The 19547-nt window shown below is 32.0% G+C and overlaps 1 protein-coding gene across 2 annotated transcripts; it reads left to right on the forward strand.

Moving 5' to 3' along the window:
* The first annotated feature begins 3595 nt into the window (after positions 1–3595).
* LOC106764498 (ultraviolet-B receptor UVR8) lies at positions 3596–18421 on the forward strand. Of its 2 annotated transcripts, XM_022782168.1 has the most exons (5): positions 3596–3825; positions 3922–4086; positions 16237–16272; positions 16387–16550; positions 16789–18411. In XM_022782168.1, the coding sequence occupies exons 1-5, from the start codon at positions 3744–3746 to the stop codon at positions 18073–18075; spliced, it is 1734 nt and encodes a 577-aa protein (XP_022637889.1). In that variant the 5' UTR covers positions 3596–3743; the 3' UTR covers positions 18076–18411. The 2 variants fall into 2 exon arrangements, with proteins under 2 accessions (XP_022637889.1, XP_022637890.1); XM_022782169.1 differs by lacking the exons at positions 3596–3825; positions 16237–16272 and having other exon boundaries at positions 3989–4086; positions 16359–16550; positions 16789–18421.
* The last annotated feature ends 1126 nt before the right edge of the window (positions 18422–19547 follow it).

Raw genomic sequence — 19547 nt, forward strand, 5'->3', positions numbered from 1 at the left:
CATTCACTCTCAGATACTTTTTAACCATTGTTGATGATCATACTAGATACACATGGGTTCATTTAATGCATGCAAAATCTGAAACAAGAACTCACATTCAGCATTTCATATCTTATGTTAAAAATTAATTTCAAACCGCTATGAAAATCATAAGATCTGATAATGGGCCTAAATTTTCTACGCATGATTATTTTAGTTCTCAAGGGATTATTCACCAAACCTCTTGTAATGAAACTCCTCAACAAAATGGGATTATTGAAAGAAAACAACAACACCTTTTAAATGTCACACAGGCTTTGCTTTTTCATTCCAAACTTTTCCCTCAATTTTGGACATATGCACTTAATTATGCCACTCTTCTCATAAATATCATGCCTACCCCACTTCTCAATAACGAATATCCACATGACAAACTTTATCACACAGTTTTTGATATCACTAAACTTAGAGTTTTTGGTTGTCTTTGCTACACCAGCACTTTTCAATCTCACAGAAAGAAGCGCGTGCTATTGTTGGTGTTTTCCTCAGTCTCCATCCTACAACCAAAGGATACATAACATATAGTCTTACAACTAATGACATTCAAATTTCCAAAAACGTTATTTTTTGTGAAGATGAATTTCCTGACATGACATCCAATACTTCCTCACATTCTACTTTACCTTTATCGTTACATCATAACACAATTTTGCATGATCATGATCAGCCCACTCCCCCTGCCCCTAATAGTTCTTCTTCTCTTAACAATGAAGAACGTTTAAACAATACTCTTATTTATGCTAGGCAGTCTACCCTCACTCGAACCATACCTGCTTACCTTAAAGACTTTCAAATAGCTTCTTACACTACTTTTACTAACAAATACCCTATTGAGCATGTGCTTAGTTTTGATAACTTATCTCCTACATATAGACATTTCATTTCTTCTATAGACAGCCTCCACGATCCTACTGACTACAAAGAAGCTATCCAACATCCTTATTGGTGTGATGCTATGCAAGCCGAGCTCACTGCTTTTGACTAAAATAAGACATAGACTCTCACTACTCTCCCTTCCCACAAGCAAGCAATAGGTTGCAAATGGGTTTACAAGACCAAGCATAAAGTTGATGGCACCATTGATAGATTCAAGGCTCGTCTCATGCAAAAAGATATACACAATTGAAAGGTATTGATTACTTTGACACTTTCTCACCAGTTGTTAAACTCACTACTGTTCGGTTAATCTGCACCCATTAGCACGCCCATGAATTTCTCCACAAAAGTCTCTTCTGAAGGACAACCGTTTGATGACCATATGCTTTTCGCCGCCTAATTGGACGCCTTATTTATGTCACCAGCACTCGTCCCGACATCACATATGTCGTTCACCGTCTCAGCCAATATGTTGCCTCACCAACTCAAGATCATCACCAAGTTGCCTTCTGCATTCTTCTATACATCAAATATACCCTTAGTCAAGGCATATTTCTCAAAGCCACCAGCAATGCTACCTTAAAGGCCTATAACGATTCTGATTGGGCTGGATGTCCTGACTCATGAAAATCAACCACTGGCTATATCGTTAATCTCGACGACTCACCAATTTCTCGAAGTTCCTATAAAGCCGAATATTGTGCCCTTGCCCAAACCGTTTGCGAAATTCAATGGCTTACCCAACTCATGCACGAAGTTCACCTCCCTCTCTCCCAACCTACCACCATCTTTTGTGATAACCAATCTGCCATCAAGATTCTACTAATCAAGTTTTTCACGAATGAACAAAACTTATTGAGATAGACTGTCACCTCATTCGCGAGAAATTCCAGTAAGGAATCGCCAAACTGTTTCTTATTCATTCCACTCTTCAACTTGCTGACATTCTCACAAAGTCGCTTCCTCCTTCTTCCTTCCAACACATTAATTCCAAGCTTGGCACCATAAACATTTATGCCAAGCTTGAGGTGTCTGTCAGAACTCACAATCCTAAACTTTACCCTTCGGTTCATATGTTCACCACCGATCGATTTCGTCTTCCACTTCACACTCCTAACCTTTACCGTTCGGCTCATACGTTCACCACCGATCAGTTTCGTCTTTCATTGCTCAGTTCAGTTGTTCACCGCTCGATTCAGTCATTCACCACTTAGTTTCGCCTTCCACTGCTCAGATCAGTTGTTCACCGCTCGATTTCGCTTTCCACTTCTCGGATCAGTTGTTTACCGCTCTATTCAGCCTTCCATCACTCGGTTCAGTCGCTCACCACTTAGTTTTGCCTTTCATCACTCAGCCATTTAATCTCAATCATAATTACCACCACTTTAATGCTCAACTACTTATTATTACCCATTACTCTCTCTCTATATATATATATATATATATATATATATATATATATATATATATATGTATATAACCATTTTTACACACAAGATGTACTCTCCATTTTCTATTCAATAATATACAATGCAGATTTCACTTTCTATTCTTCTTTGATATTTGTATCGATGAGTCATCTTGTTATTTTTTTTTGATGGATTTGGATATTGGAGTTTTGGAATGATCGTTGTCAGGAGTACTTCTATTATTAGTTATTTACTTTCTGTAAAAGTTGTTAGGAGTACTTCTATTATTAGTCATTTACTTTCTGTAAAAGTGAACATAGAGGTATTCTTTTTTATTAATTTTAGATTTTAGATCTATTGGTTTTGGCACATTTTAAAATAGATATTTGATAAAAGATGTTAATATTGCAAAACCGAAAGAGTCCTTTCTTAATTGTCAAAGGCAGTTACGTCTATTCAAGTTCAACCGGTATTGTTTTTCGTCGTCATTGTCATTTAGAACTTTTACACGAATTAATAATTGATAATAAAAAAATATAGATCAACATGATATTATCGTCACCTCAGAGCATCTACAACATGTTAAGGGATTTGTACTTTTTTAATTCATAAAAAATAAACGTATATTAAAATTTACGGACAACTCACAATATGTTAAGGGAATTACGTTTTCTTCAATTCGTAAAAATAAAACACATATTAAAGATTTTCAACAACTCACGTACTCTTAACTAAACATATTTTACCATAAGAAACTTGTACTGGTCTATGTATATTATTCTTTATAATTTATGTATTATTTGTTGTGAACTAAACAATCGCCTTTTTCTTAGGTTCTGAACACAAAATATGTATTATTTGTTCTCAAAATAACATGTAGCGTTTAAGAAATGTTGGTATAGTATTTCTTAAAACCATTAGAAAGGATTAGTATTAAAGTAGGAAAAAAAAAGAAAAATTAGGTAATTAAAAAGTATACGTGGGAGATTTATTTTATTATTTATTCAATAAATTGTTGGACGTATGGGCTCTACCAGCTAGTTGAAAACATATATATATATATATATATATATATATATATATATATATATATATATATATATATATATTAATGCTATAAAATAAGAATAAGTAATAGTATAAAAAAACTAAATTGTGAATAAAATCGTTAATTTTTCTGATAATATCTAAAATTTAGGATGATTTTGAATTAATAAAGAATGCATATATGCTATGATGTGATTATATAAAAATTAAATGTATATATGAAATTAGAAACGTGTACATGGGTGGGGTAAAAGGTTTTGACACGTGGTCGCAAAGAAAAGTGAGACAAATGTTTGGGCGAACCTTGGTCATGCCTTAAATAAAGTTATATTCTGTTCTGCATATCCTCTGTTTCTCTTCATAGCGATTACAATGGACACCGCGACTTTGCCCAACTTATCCACTAAAGTTTGCTCCATTGTTGCAGGGGAAGCACACACTCTTATTCTCACCGGTGACCATCTAACTAGCTGTTTTCTTTCCACACGAATCATATGCATAATCGTTTCTGTAACATGAGCGGTAATTTAAATTTATTTATGGTGTGCAGGGGATGGCCGTGTTTATTCTTGGGGAAGAGGAATACTGGGGCGGCTTGGCGGAGGTTCAGAACACGACGACCATCTTCCCGTTCGAGTCAGGTTTGGATCAGAAGAATACAGACTCAGAATAGTGGGAATCGCCGCTGGTGCTTATCATAGCCTTGCGTTAGCAGGTTCTATTTTATCTTTTTCTAATAGTTTTTTATATTTAATGGATTTTTCAATCATATTAATTTTATAATTTTTATATAGATTATTATCGATTAACATAAGTCGTTCAAAATATAATTATTTAATTTTTAAAAAAAATTATGGTGATGATGTAAAATTATAATGTAAAAATTAATTTATAAAATATTGATGGTTTAATATTTAGTGTAAGTACTAGTTCTTAATAAGTTAATTCTTGTGCATAGAGGAATTTGAAGATTGTACCAAATTGATTAAGCGTGTGCTTGAGGGGAAGTTTGCAACCTTATATCCCGATTTTGGATGTAAATAACATATTCATGTTTGACTTAATCTAATGTTTAATTAAATATGCACTGAGTTTGTATTTTTTTATTATTAATTTTATATTTAAATAATTATGTCGGTGAAACTTTTCTTAAATTTCATACTATTGAATATTTTATTTATTTGGTGATAATTTTTAAACTTACGGTTAAAATTAAAAGTTTCTTTTTGCATATATCTCTCTGACATCAATTTTATATTTAAAATTCTTTAATACTTCATTTATACAAATCAAAATTGATTTAATATATATTTTACAAAATATATTAAATATAAATAATTTAACCATACAACTTTTAGTATTCAATTCTAACAAAATTTAATATAAATAATCAAAACGTTATGAAATCAAAAGGAAAAGATCGATAAAATTATTCTTTATATATAAAGTTGACAACGTAATATTTAATAAAAACCATATTTTATTTTGATTCCTGTCGTGTATATATCTTATGAGTGTGTTTGAGCAAATTTTGATTTTCAATATTTAAAATATTATTAGTTTATGTTAATCTATCTAAAATATGAAACTATAAGTTTTGGTCTCTAAAGTTATTGAGTTAAATAAGTAACATGGAATCTTAAAAGAAAAAGGTATGCACCAAATGTTGATCTTATCCTTATAATATGAAATAAATTGGCACTTTGACCTTTTAATAATTTAAGTTGTTAAGTATCACTTATAGTAGGGATCAAATGCAAAACTTCTAATTTTAGATATGAAATCAAAAAAATAAGTTATATGAGCTAAATCAAAACTTACTAATTTTATGTACACTAAAATTATATTTATATATATATATATATATATATTAAAATATTTGTTTAATTAACTAGAAATGTCCAAAATATTTGGTTCATTATATATATCAAATTTTATGTGATATCTCAATGGAGCAACACAGTATAGATTAATGAGAAGTAAGAATTTCTCATTCAGCTACAATTACAAGTTGATACAAAATTCATCACATCGATATTTATAAATTAGTATTTTTACAATCATAATTCTTAATAAATTTAATACTAGCGATCGCATTGACTCTAACAATATATAATAGTAACTTATTGATATATTTTAAAATAAAAAATAGTTGAGATGTCAAATATATAATAATATCTAGTATGATCATATTAAATTTTAACATTTTTTTAGCACTAATTTCATTAAAGGATTAGGTAAAATAAAACTAATCGTGTTTATCCATCTTAAATCAATCTAGCATTTATGTAGACATGTCGCAATAACCAATATTATGCAGTAGTATACTAGCTTTAAAATTATAAAGAATTTAATAATCAACTAAAAGAATTATTGAAACTAAAGTCAAAATTTGGAATATTTTGTAAGATCTAACAAATGTATTAAACTCGCCAAAGTCAGAATTTGGAATATTTTGCAATCTAGTTCAGTATTTACTTGATAGGGTGAAAAACAGAAGCTTGTTCTTGTAAAATTTTCAGGTTTATGTATCGTAATATATGCTTTAAAGTTTTTCCTTTTATTTTAAAAACGCTTAGCTTCTTTCAAGGTTTGCGGAATTTTTAAGTCACCAGTTGAAAAGAGAAATATTGAAAATTCATTGAAAAGTATGTGTGTAAGTTGTTTAGAGTACGTTTAACCGAGGGACAAGTTAAACTTTATATTAAAAACAGGAAAGGTGACATATTTGAGATTCGTATGTCAAAGTCTTGATGATCTAATGTGGAGTATAATTTGCGTTCATGATTCTCTTGTTTATCCTGTTATTGATTCCACGTAATTTAGATAAACTGCTCATAGGATTTTTAACAAAAGATTTTATTTTTTTCTATGTATAAATCTATATAAGACTCGTGATGCTTTTTATTCTTCAGGAACATTATAAATCACTTATATTAGGAAGGTTATCCTTCTCCTCATTAGCACAAATCAAATGACGATGTTGATAGTTTATTTAATTAAATAGAATATGCTTAATGAAGGTTATTTAATACGGGAAAAGATGTGATGACAATCCTTTAGTTAAATTGGGCTAAAATTAGAAAGAAAGTCATGAGAGTGATTATGATTATGAATAGGTGTTTATGAAAAACGATGATGGATAAAAGACTATTATCTTGGCCTTAAGATGTTTATGGTGATAGAGGTAGTGTTTAGTGATGTTCTAAGAGAGGTTAGGTCAACCCTTAGAGGAAGGTAGTTATAGGAAGTCACTTGAATTGCTCTAGTTTAGGATGACTTAGAAGTAGTATAACAAAAAAATAGTAGCATAACTTTACTCTAAATCAAAGGTAAATGCAAGAGTGAGAGACACCTCTATTTATAAGCTAAGGATGTCTTCTAATCTGCAGAAGCTAGACCTAAAAACCCTACCTCATGAGCACAAACAAAATGACGATATTTATAGTTTTTCTAATTAAGTAAAATATGCTTAATGAAGGTTATTTAATGCTAGAAAAGATGCTTATGTGCTGATGGCAATCCCCTAGTTACATTGGGTTAAAACTAAAAAGAAAGTCGTGAAGGTGGTTATGAATAAGTGTTTTACGGAAATTGATGATGGATAAAAGGCTAATTATCTAAGTCTTAGGATGTTTATGATAATGGAGGTAGTGTTTAGTGATGTTCTAAGAGAGGTTAGACCAACTCTTAGAGGAAGGTGGTTAGAGAAGGCTATTTGAGTTGCTCTAGCCTAGGGTGATCTAAAAAAAGTAATATGACACAAAAATAATAGCATAACTTTACTCTAAATCAAAGGTTACAAGAGCGAGAGACACCTTTATTTATAGCTAAAGGTGTTTTCTAATCTGTAGAAGCTAGACCTAAAAACCCTACCTATGGAGAAAAACAAGTGGCAAAAATCCTCTCCAATTAAAGGAGAACATGTGGCCACTACCTATGGAGAATTATCTCCATTCATACAGTGACATGTGATCACTAATTAGGGGGAAAACTTCTCCAAAGAGAGAAGGACACATGGCATAAACGGCCCACTCTCCTTGTCCACCAAGTTAGATGGAAACTTTGACCCTTTGGTCAACTACTCCAAATTTTCATCCCACTTTGGTCAACGTTGGGCCTTAGCCCTTTATTTACTTGAGTGGTTGAAACCTTATCTACTTGGTCCAAAATACAAGGCCAAAAATAAATCATACACTATTAGGCCAATAATACAAAGTCCAAATAAATTTTAGACTACTTGGCCTAAAATAAAAGGCCCAAAACAATTCTTACTCTAAAAGCTTCATAATGGTTCAAGATGGCCCAAGAGATAGAGTCTAAGCTCATTTTTCACAGATGACTTCAACTCTTCTTGAAAGTGTTTGTCATGGCTAGGGGTATGTCATCATTCCCTCTTCTTAAAAAAGATTTGTCCTAAAAATTTTATTTTCGTGATAACCCTTTTGTTATTATTGGTCAACTTGTGTATCATTCCTCTAGACCAAATATCCATATGCAGTAATTACCGATCAATATTTCATTAAACCTTTGTATCATAGACAAAATATATCTCAATGAAAAATTAGAAAAAGACCTTATTTTAATTTTGATAAAAACCTTTAATTTAGAAAGAATTTTCTTGAAAACTTTCAATGCCCAATTCATAAAAGTGCTTTTGTCTCCTTTGAGTTAATTATAACCTAGAGGGGAACATCAAATCAAAGTGTGATTTTGAACTATCCAAGGGGGAGTTTATAGCAATGGTAGAAAGTGGTAAATTTGAAATTTTTTTATGATTAAATGTGGGAAATAAAAAGATGAATTAATGTTAAATATAGAAAAATACATTGATTGAAAAAATCCCCTTTATCATCTTAGTTTCAATTATTTCTTAAGGAGTGGTAGGTGTCTTCAGTAGCATTTTCTATTTTTTATTTCTCTCAATCTCTTTTTGTTCTCTTCTCTCAATCTCTTCTTTATCTTTTTTTTTTTTTCTCATCCCTCTCTTCTATTTTTTTTTCATACTCTCTTCTTTTTATCTCCTCTTTCTTTCATTGTTCTTCCTTCATTCGTCTTCTCTTCTTTTCTCTTTTATCCTTTATCCTTTTACTTTAAAATTCTAAGTTCCTCCTCTAAAATGGGAAGTTTGACCTTTATTTTAATTTTCTTTTTTTCTTGTTGTATGGCCTCTTGTTTTATTTTTGCTTGCTCTTTTTTTTTTATTTCTTCTTTTAATCTTCTCTTGTATTTTCTCTTATTTTTCATTAAGAATTCTGAGTTCTTCTTAAGGAAGCAATATATTTTTCCCTTTCAACTCTTTCTTTTTCTTTTTGGAGGTTTTCTTGTGTTTGCCAAAGTTTTAGTGATTTTAGTTCTTTGGCCATATGTTTTAAACTTGGTTGGGTCTCTTCACTAGAATCAGTACCAATTTAGTAAGAAGGAGTCCTAGACATTCTTTTTTTTTTTTTAAATAAAAAGATGTTATGTACAAACACATTACTTAGTATTTCAAAATAAATTTCTTAAGAGACTTAATGAAGTAAAAAATACCTAAGTTCACTTCAAGGGAGGTGAATTACAAAAGATTGTTTAAGAACCAAGACTTTTCTAGCCAAAGCTTACCTTAGGTACTCTTACTCCAAATTCTCAAAGGAAATTAAAATTGAAATAAAATTAGACACACATTAAGCTACCACAATTAAAAAAACAATAAACTAAGTATGCGACATAATGACTAAGTTAGAAGAAATTTGATTCCTCTAACCTAATCAACTAAAAGAAATCCTCTAACCTAATCAACTAAAAGAAAATGCTATTCACTAAGGTTTAGAGGTTCGTGTTAATACATGGGATTGAGCACAAAATACTCTCCTAAGGCACCTAACAAGGTTGAAAGTTACAATGAAAAAAAAGGAAACAAATACAAAGTAAAGAAATACAAACAAACGGTCTTTCTCCCAAGTGTTTCTTTCTTTTCTTCTTGGCTACCACTCTAGACTCTAAGCTCCCTTTTGTTGATATTGGAATCGTGCAACAAAACATTTAAAGAGGATGAAAATAGTCAATAACCAAGAGAGGAGGAGTGAATTGGTTCTTTTAAAAATTATGATTTTCTTTCAGTAATTTTATCAAACAGTTTATAAACAAAAAGTATAAGGATAGAGAAAATCACAATAAAGATTTTTATCCTTATTCAAATTAAAAGATTCTACGTTCAGTCGATAATCATTATAAAGAGCGATTAACCTTTTCACTATAATTCAGTTTCAGATTACAATCAAAGAAATGCAAAGATTAGTAACATAATACACCTTTCTTCAACACATGATGGAAAGAAACCAGCTCAATCAACTTGAAGAAAACCATTTGGACCTTAGACACATTAAATAAAAGCTTCTCCTTTTCACAAGACTTGATTTAACTCACACTTAAACTCAGAGAACTTCCTTAGAACTGATTTGTGCTCTCAAGTAGTTTAGGTAACCTCTTAAAGGTTTAGGAAGGTTGTATATATAGGTCAAGGGTTAGAAAATGAAAAGACTGCTCCCAACTATCAGTGATAATCGATTACCATAAGTGATAATCAATTATTTCAGGCTGTTATGGGTTTTTAAAAAAACGTGATAATCGATTATACCTTAGTGATAATCAATTATTGCTGAACCATGGACAATATTAAACTTGCAATGATAACCGATTATCCCCTGTGATAATCAATTATTGTCGTGACTAACCCTTTTCAATTTTGGCTTGTGATAATCAATTATTGTCGTTATGCAACACTAGCTTATTAAACTTCTAAGTGCTTTACAATTGAAAAAAATGATTCCTATACAATGAATTCTACAATGTATGCTTGTTTACATCCTGGCAAGTGTACCGGATCGTATCAAGTAATAATAGAACAGTAAGTCCAGATATTGTTTCCCAAGGGACTCTGTGACCTAAACGTTCATGTGAATTGATCGCAATGACTTGAAAGAATAATAATTTGAGATTGTAATGCAAAGACGAAATTAAACATGCAAATGCAAGATTTGAATCAATTGACAGATAAGAATATGAATGAATGGAGTTTTTGGGGTTTACAATTTCATCCTGATCCACCCTCCTATATCTACTATTCCTATTATATTCCACTTTATTATCAATGTTCATGCAACTTTCTAAATTACTCTAAACCCGATCCCTCGGCGAAAAGAGCCTATTACTATAATTACTAGTTTACTATTCCTAGTCTCCCTAGCAATTATTAATGCATTAATAACAGAAGCTTAAAGCAATTGACCGTCCTACTCCTATCCCTAGGCAGTATTGCATAATCAAGAGTGGTCTTCTCAGTTTTAGATTTCTCCGTACATTCCCATATCGACAAAATCAAAGATCATGACGCTGAATGAGTTAAACAATGCAAGCTTTAAAGTACAGAGAAGAAAACTCAAACTATTGATAATACAAGTATATGAATAAAGTAGGAATTTCAATATAAGAGAGTTTCACAAAGATTACATTGTTCCCCAACAACAAAGGGTTTAGTTCACTATTGACATGGTGAAACTATATGGATTTAATGGAAAGAATGGAAGAATAAACCCCATAATTGGTGAATTAGAGCCTTAGCATCCAAAATCTGCCTCCAAGGAGTGTAGAAGGTGTTCTATCGTCTTTCTCTGTCAAAAGATTACCCTAGAATAGTTCTGAGGATCTATTTATAAGCTATGAAAAATTACAGAATTTTGGCCCAAGCCCAACTATAGCGCTCAGCGCTGGATTTGACCGCTCAACAGTAGGTGCGGCACTCCACTGGATCGCTCAGCATTGACGCTCAAGCCTCCTGCCGTATTGAATTAAAGTTCTCAGCGCTCAGCGGTGGATTCTGGCGCTCAGTGGTGGCAACAGTTCTTCATTCTCCCCTCAGCGTTGGCGCTTAAGCGTTCTGCCGTATTGAATTCCATAATGCTGACGCTCAACGCTGCAATTGGCGCTAAGCGGTAGGAACGATTCCTCTTTTGCACCTTTCTTCATCCCTTCTTGAGTCCAACTCCTTCCTACTTCACTTTCCATCCTTCAATTCTCATTAAATCCTATCAAAACAATGTAAAACCAAGCATAGTATCTCTAAAACCACCTTTGACGCTCTTATGACCTAACTTAAGTGTTTTGCATGATTTTAAGCTCATTCTTAGTCATAAAAGGTGTGTTTATATATCAATTTAAGTATAAAAATAACTGTTTTTAGACTATTATCAATGCTTTTAACATTTACAATAAAGGTTCTTTAAGTTTTCAAATGTATCATCATCAAAATCACTTCAAAGCATCAATGCTTCATTGGTAACACCTTTAGGTCTACACCACCTAGGATGCTACCTCAAAGATATTGGCTCGCCTAAAAAAGATAACCTACACCACAAAATAAGGCCAAAAATCGAGAAGATAGAAATCCAAAGGAAAAAATAAGAAAAGGTCTAAAACAAGAAACACTTTGCAAAAGGATTTTAAGTATGACAAAACTAAGAAAAACAAGAAGACAACCAAGAAATTAAATGGTAATAAAAGAAGGTTAAGCACTAAAAAGAAGTCCTAAGAAAAGGTATTGTAATAGATACACAAAAATAAAAACTACTAGAATATGAAGTGTGTAGTTCTTATCTTTGGCATGCTTTGAGCAAATGGGACACTAAGGCCACTCTTTTAGCATCATTGGTTAAGAATTAAGCTGCTGGAAAGTGAAAAAATGCTCAAAACAGTGAGAAAAACGTTGCCAAACAGATTTACCAATCAAAACAGTTGTAGTGGTCAAATGCACACAAATTTTCAACACTTTTCTAGGCTTTATTTGGTACTTCTTTTGAGGGTTTTGCTTAAAAGCTTTTGGTACGTCTTTTTCCACTCTTTTTTTAGTGCAAAACAAAACCACCACACACTAGAAACAAAGATGATATTTTGGTTTTGAAAGCTTAAAGAACAAGAAATGCAAAGTAGTAGAAAATACTATAGTTAAAGTAGAGCTTGAAACTTCAACAAGACAATAGAGAAATTTTTTTTATGAACTTATCAATGATCTAATGGCAAGTATAAACCCATAGCTATAAATATAAGACACTTAAAAAGTTGTATATAATTCAGTTTTGAAATCTAAGTTGTATATACTTTTTGGTGATTTTTCAAAGCACACACTATAAGTAAATGATAATAAAAGGACTACACAAGACTCTAGACAACATGGATGGATTAAAAAATCAAAATGACTCAAAACATTGAAAGTGACTAATCATATATGAAGAAAAGACTCAACAAAAAACCTAAAAGAACACAAACAGTAGCCTAAACTACCAAGACAAAACCTGGAAAACGTTGATAAAAACATCTTGGTAGTTCTGGCCTTTACTGACTATTTGATCATAAATTTCTCCACAAAACTCCAAATGAAATTATTTTTTCTTTGTTGAAAACTAGACTCAAAGGGCTTTAATTTGACTATAAATAAGTATTTTTTGGACCTTTGAGCTAATTTTGAAAATTGTCAATGTTAACTACATTGTAAGAGAGGTTGATTTGGACCATTTCAAGATAGCTACAACAAGAAAAATAAGGAGAAAACATGAAAAACACAGAATTTAAACACAAAGATCAAGATCAAGATACTTAGCTCATGAAGAACCTAAGCTCTTGATACCAAATGATGGCAATATCCTAGCTAGGTTAGGCCGAAACTAGAAGGAAAGCCATGGATGGGTGTTTTGTGGTAAATGATGATGGGTAAAAGGTTAAGTGTTTTGGCTGTAGGGTGTTTTATGGTGATGAAGGTGGTGTTTAATGATGCTCTAGGTTAGGCCAACTCTTGGAGAAAGGTGGCTAAATGAGGCCACTTGGGTTGCTCTAGCTAGGATGACCTAAAAAGAGTAGTATGACACAAAAATGACAACATAACTTTACTTTAAATCAAAGGTGAATACAAGAGTGGGAGACATCTCTATTTATAGGCTAAGGGTGTCTTCTAATCTATAGAAACTAGACCTAAAAACCCTACCTTTGCTAACTTGGAGAGCAAGGAGAAAATACTCTCCATTAAGAGAAAAGCAAGTGGCAAAAATTATCTCCCATGATAGGAGAACATGTGGCCATTTCCTACGAAGAATCCTCTTCATTTCTAGAGTGACATATAGCCGCTAACTAGAAGGAAAACCTCTCCAAAGGGAGGAGGACACGTGGCATGGATGACCCATTCTCCTTGTATACCAAGTTAGGTGAAAACTTTGACCCCTTGGCAACTGAGCTAAATTTGCTTCCCTCTCAAGTCAACATTGGGCCTTGTCCCTTTGTTGACTTGCTTTGTCAAAACCCTATTTTACTTGTCTCAAAATACAAGGCGCAAAATAAATCCTATACTACTAGGCCTATAATACAAAGTCTAAATAAATCTTAGACTACTTTGTCCAATATACAAGGCTCAAAATTATTCTTACTCTAAAAGCTTCATGATGGCCCAAGAGATAGAGTTTAGGCCCATCTTTCATAGATGACTTTAACTCTTCTTGAAAGTGCTTAGCTACGACTAGAGGATATACCATCATGTGCCCTATTTTGTAGCTAGAGTAGTTTACATAATATTATTAAAAAATATTTTATAAAGTTTTACTTAGAAAATAACTTATGAATCCAAAAGTGTAATAACTATTTGGATATATATATTCCTTGAATGAAGTATTATATTGTCAATGTGTTTCCATTAGTTAGACACATGTTTATGTGAAACAACATAAACACCAAATCATTCTCAAAGGAGGTGTTATTTTTAACCGTAGTTTACTTAATTTGATTCTTATTTTCATTTCTTAGATAATACTTCTTTTAGTTACTTCTTAGATAATAATTTTATTAGCTACTTGCATCTTTTAGATTAGTCTTTTTCTCCTTTTTATTCTTGATTTTCTTGTCGGTTGATAAGCTCTTTAATACAAAAGTTAGATTTAATAATACGATCATATTCAAAAAAGATTATGATTATCTCTAAATATGGATTCCTTTTGTAAAATAGATAAATTATTAGACAAAATAAACCAAAGAATAACAATTGATAAATGTGAAGAACGCGAAATAAGAGATAATAGACGTCACAATCTAATAGATTGATAAGTAACGAAGATCCATCACAAAGATATTAATATTTGTTTTTCTAACTTTTACTCATTGACCTTTTCATAGGTCTTTTGAACCATTGTCGTTCCTCTTTTAAGTTTCTCTTCCAATTCTTCTTGTATTAGTTTCTAGAATAGTCCTTTATCATTTAACTTATACAATTTTGCTACAATTCATTCCTATAATACAAAATCTCATCACTAAGTTTTCAATAGATGACAGAAGAGAAACTAGCAAATTCATTCAATAATAAAAATATATGAATTAACTATGTTAGAAAACTATAGTTATTGAGGAAATGTAGCATATGTTGATGCACTAACATTTTTTAAAATATTTGTAAAGTACATTAGTATAAATTATATTCTTTGGAGCAACCTCTGAAGTGATACGACCTCACTTTTTCCTTTTACACCTAAATACAAGTAACCCATATATGAATCATATCACTATTAATACAAAGTTAGTTATAAATGGAAAGAGGAACTTAACTAACTAATAAAACAAACAAATTGTTAGTCACTAAATTGTCTAGCCAAACGTGATCTACCACTTACACTTAAAAAAGTAATTTATCTATTAATATGAACGAAAAAATTGTGAGTTGAAACCAAGTAAAATTGCAAAATTACTACCAAGTTAAAAATCACATATAAGTCATCTTCTATAGTATTGATCTTCTTTCTTGACATAATTTTTCATATTATTATATTAGTAAGTTTTCAAAATATATGTTAAGAAAATGGATTTTAAGTCTAACTCAACATTACAAAACTAATTTATAAGGAGATGTTTGCTTCCATTTATATACTATAAATTAGCATTATCTCTATTCGATATGAGACTTTCAATATACTTCCCTTTATGTTGAAACATATATTTTTTGAACGAGGGACTAAGCATTAATTGTTAATCCAATAGTAGTCCAATAGCGAGTGAAAAAATAGATCCAACAAATCACATACTTTGTTAAAATAAACTCTAACTCATGGTTCTGATATATGTTATGAAAATAAACTTTTAACATAACTCAACCTTACAAAATCGGTTTGTAACGTGAAATTTATACTCACTTATATACAAAAGATTGATGAGACTTTCAACAATAAAATATATAATTTATAGAAATTTGTATATTTCAATTTTTAATACTAAAAAAATGGAATTATTGACAAAAGTAATTTGTCGGAAACAATCAAAATTCGTCGATAAAATTTTATTTTATACCGTTTACAAAACAATGTAATTGAATAAAAATGACTATAACAAGTAAAATTCACGTGTTATAGTACTATATAAAGAATTTTTTTTATACAAATTCATTTTATTATCATTGCATTGTAAAATATTCTATATAAATAAAATTCAATGTTGCAATGCACATAATTTGTTCTCATTTGGATTTCGCGATGCCAAATTTATTTAGCAATGTTTATATTCAATACATGAAAGCATATATGAAAATATAATTTAAAACTAAATTTGAAGAAGCTTCAAAGTATAGTGTAGTGAGATTATATTTTTAACACTTTATTTTTTCGGAGTTGTGAAGATAGAGTTGCAATCTTAGCTATGGAAGTTAATTTCCTCTCTTTCCTTTGATGATGGGACACATATTCAAGTGACTTAATTATTGCTAAAATTTAATATTGTGTGTTTGACAGAACTTAGGGCAATATCATAAAATGAAATTTAAGGTTCTTTCCCCTGTCTAATTGTTCATACTACTTTGGTTTGACAGATGATGGATCTGTTTGGTGTTGGGGCTACAATATATGTATCCTTAATATTCTTGGTGAAATTAAATTACAGAAATTCCTTCTACATTTGTTTTTTGTTATAATAATGAGCTGATTTATATAGTTTATGAACATCCTTGACTATTATATGGATGGTCAACTTGGTATCAATGGAGAGGACTTCCATGGTGAAAAACATAGCGATGGTGACTATTCTATAGTGCCATGCTTATTGAATAAGTTTCTCGACTTGAACCCTCCTGTTTCTTCATCAACATCAACTATTCCAGAAGCAGAAAACGAATCATCATTAAAGGTAAGATATTAAGAGTGCTGATTACTTAAAACACTTTTTTTATCCAACACTCCGACAGGACTACATGTTGTGTTTTAGTCCCTCGCAACACGGTGTTCGATGACTGTTGAAACTATAATAAGTATAGGTGTCAAATTTATGTTTAATAAGTATGAACTTCCCTTATGCATTTATTTGTAAACAAAAAACAAGTCAAGCTGTGTGTCTCATAAGTTATGTGTTTTAAACTGTTTCACAGATAACTGTTGTGAAAGCAGGAGGAATGATGTCTCTGTGTATTGATAATCTTGGTGCCCTCTGGATGTGGGGACATTGTCCTGGAGAAAACAAAGAAGGTGGCGTCTCTCTTATAAGCAACTTCACTCCAACACCAGTGTGGGATTTTCATGGTCACATTGTAGTTCAAGTAGCATGTGGAAAGGAACATGTTGTGGCACTTGTTACTGCTGGAGAATCATACAAGGGTGTGGATGATCTAGTGTGCTATACTTGGGGTAACAACAGTCATGGTCAATTAGGGTTGGGGGATAAGGAGAATAGGCCAAGACCTGAAGTGGTAAAAACATTTGACCTGGAGTCCCCTTGGGTAATTTATGAGGTAACATGTGGTGCTTTTCACACTGCTTTGCTCACTCACAGAAAGAGGTCTAGTGACACATTAGAAAGCACATGTTGGACATTTGGCCTTGGGGATAATGGACAACTTGGACATGGTACAACACAAAGCAAATTTCTTCCTGAACCTGTTAAGGAATTGCCACAAAATGTTCATCTGGTTTCTGTTGACTGTGGCTTGTTTCATACTTGTGTTGTTTCAATTGATGGGTATGTATGGTCATGGGGAATGGAGAAGGGTCTTGGCTTATGCCCTGATGATAGTAATGGTGGAACACATTCTGGTGATGCTCTTTCTCCCCTTCTTATCTCATGCAATCCATATCAGACTGAATTTCCAAAACCTATTCAAGTTGCATGCGGAGCTGCACACACTGTTCTTGTTGCGCAAGAGGGATATAAACTTTGGTCTTGGGGTAGAGGAAGGAGCGGGGTTCTTGGAAATGGTAAAACTACGGATAGTTACACTCCCACCATTGTGTTATGGCCTCCACTGATTCAAGATTTCGAACAAGAGAAATCACATAGCTCCGGAGAGCATGATAAAAAGGAGAGTGAAAGAGTCACTGAGACAAACGACAAATTATCTTCAGCACTGAACAAAGTGAAGCTACTTCAAACAAAGTTATCTGTAATGGAAAGATATGCGAATATGCTTCATGGTTTTATCTTTGGAGAACCTTTTGATGAACAAGATATACCTTCTTCATTCCAAAATTCTGGTGAATTTGGTATTTCAAGGGAATGGGAGAACATTTTAGAGGCTGCAGATAATACAAAGCTAAGTAAGTTGGAAATGGTCTACCAAAATATGCTTGCTGCTGTGAAAGATAAGCTAATGAAAAGAAGGATTAAGGAGATTGTAAATGAATGCCTATCCTCCTCACATGCCGAAAATGAGCATATATAAGTAAGAAACAAAGCATTATGATCACAGGATTATACAAACAAAAATAGTAAATTCTACCCAAATTGATAATTCTGGTTCTATTATCTGTTGTGTCGTAGACAATATTATCGTAACTCTCTCTTCTATGATTGAGTTTTGTACAAAGCTGAGCACCAATTGCCATCCTTTTGTATGCCATAAAGTTTGCTGTTATTCAGGAGATGTATCCGTCTTGTAGTATGACTGATTCCTTACTCACGTTGGTCAATAGAAGCTATGATCGGTTGATATTTTATGAGTTGCACGTATGTTTTTAAGAAATGTTAGGTAGCACTGTGTAACTATATGTTTTTAAGAAATGTTAGGTAGCACTGTGTAACTAAATGATGTAAACTTAGTAATGTTTTATCAGAAACGAAATCTATTTGTTAAAAGTTTTAGTGAATGGCTCATTTAATTCATAAAATTGTCACTTGCTATGTTATGTTATAAATAAAATTAGAAACAACAAAGTTCATGAAATTATGATGCTTCACTCATTATTTTCTCATATAATGTTTACAAGCACAGAGGCGGATGGCTTTTATTTATTCGAAAACGTTTGTTTAACATTTTTTTTTACACAAATTTGACACCGCCACGTGGCGTGTTTCTATTGGTTGTTTTCATTTAAAGAAATAACTCTTTTAAAAAAGTTGCAGAGAATAATTTTGGAAATCTCATTATATGAAATTTGATTTTGGCGGTTTCATTTCATTTTTCATCCTTGTCTGAGTTTTCCGTCGTCTCTCCAACCCTCGAATCCCCCTCATCTGTCCCAAAGTCTCCAATTGCCCTGATCTCCAAAAGGTCTAGATTGGTCTGAAATGCCTCATCTCATCCTTCGTTTGGTTCGCGTTTTTGGTCACATTCACTCTCTATTGCGAAGCTCTCTTTCCCGTTTTTCGCATTGTCTGGCTTGTCTTGGTAAGTAAAAGATGTCAAACCCTACTCTATTTTTGGAGTATTTTGTNTTTTTGTGTTTTGTGAACCCTAACCTAATCGTCTTCTCTACCATTGATTTTTTTGTATGAAATAAGTGCAGGTGCAATGGTGTCCCAAAACCCAAAGGTAAGTTAAAGTTTTGGTATTTTAAATAGTCGCATTTTTTTGTTAAGTAATAACAATGTTTTTGTAATGTTTTGTAGTGGCAGGTTCAATCTCTCTGGACTCATCAACCATTGTTCAAATGAATAGGTTACTGATAACGGTCTAAAAACCGTTATTTTCATGCTTAAATTTGATAGTAAAACACACCCTTCGTGGCTTAGTATGAGCTTTAAATCAAGTAAAACACTTAGTTGAGTCTTTTGAGAGTCAAAAGTTGGTTTTAGAGATATTATGCTTGTTTTGCATTGTTTTGCAGGGTTTTTAGATGAATTAAAGATGGAAGTGAAGTAAGGTGGANTTAGACCCATGAAAGAAGGAGAAAAATGATGAAAAGAAGGGTCAAG

This window comes from Vigna radiata, chromosome 6 (assembly GCF_000741045.1).
Source record: "Vigna radiata var. radiata cultivar VC1973A chromosome 6, Vradiata_ver6, whole genome shotgun sequence".
Classification (NCBI taxonomy): Eukaryota; Viridiplantae; Streptophyta; class Magnoliopsida; order Fabales; family Fabaceae; genus Vigna; species Vigna radiata.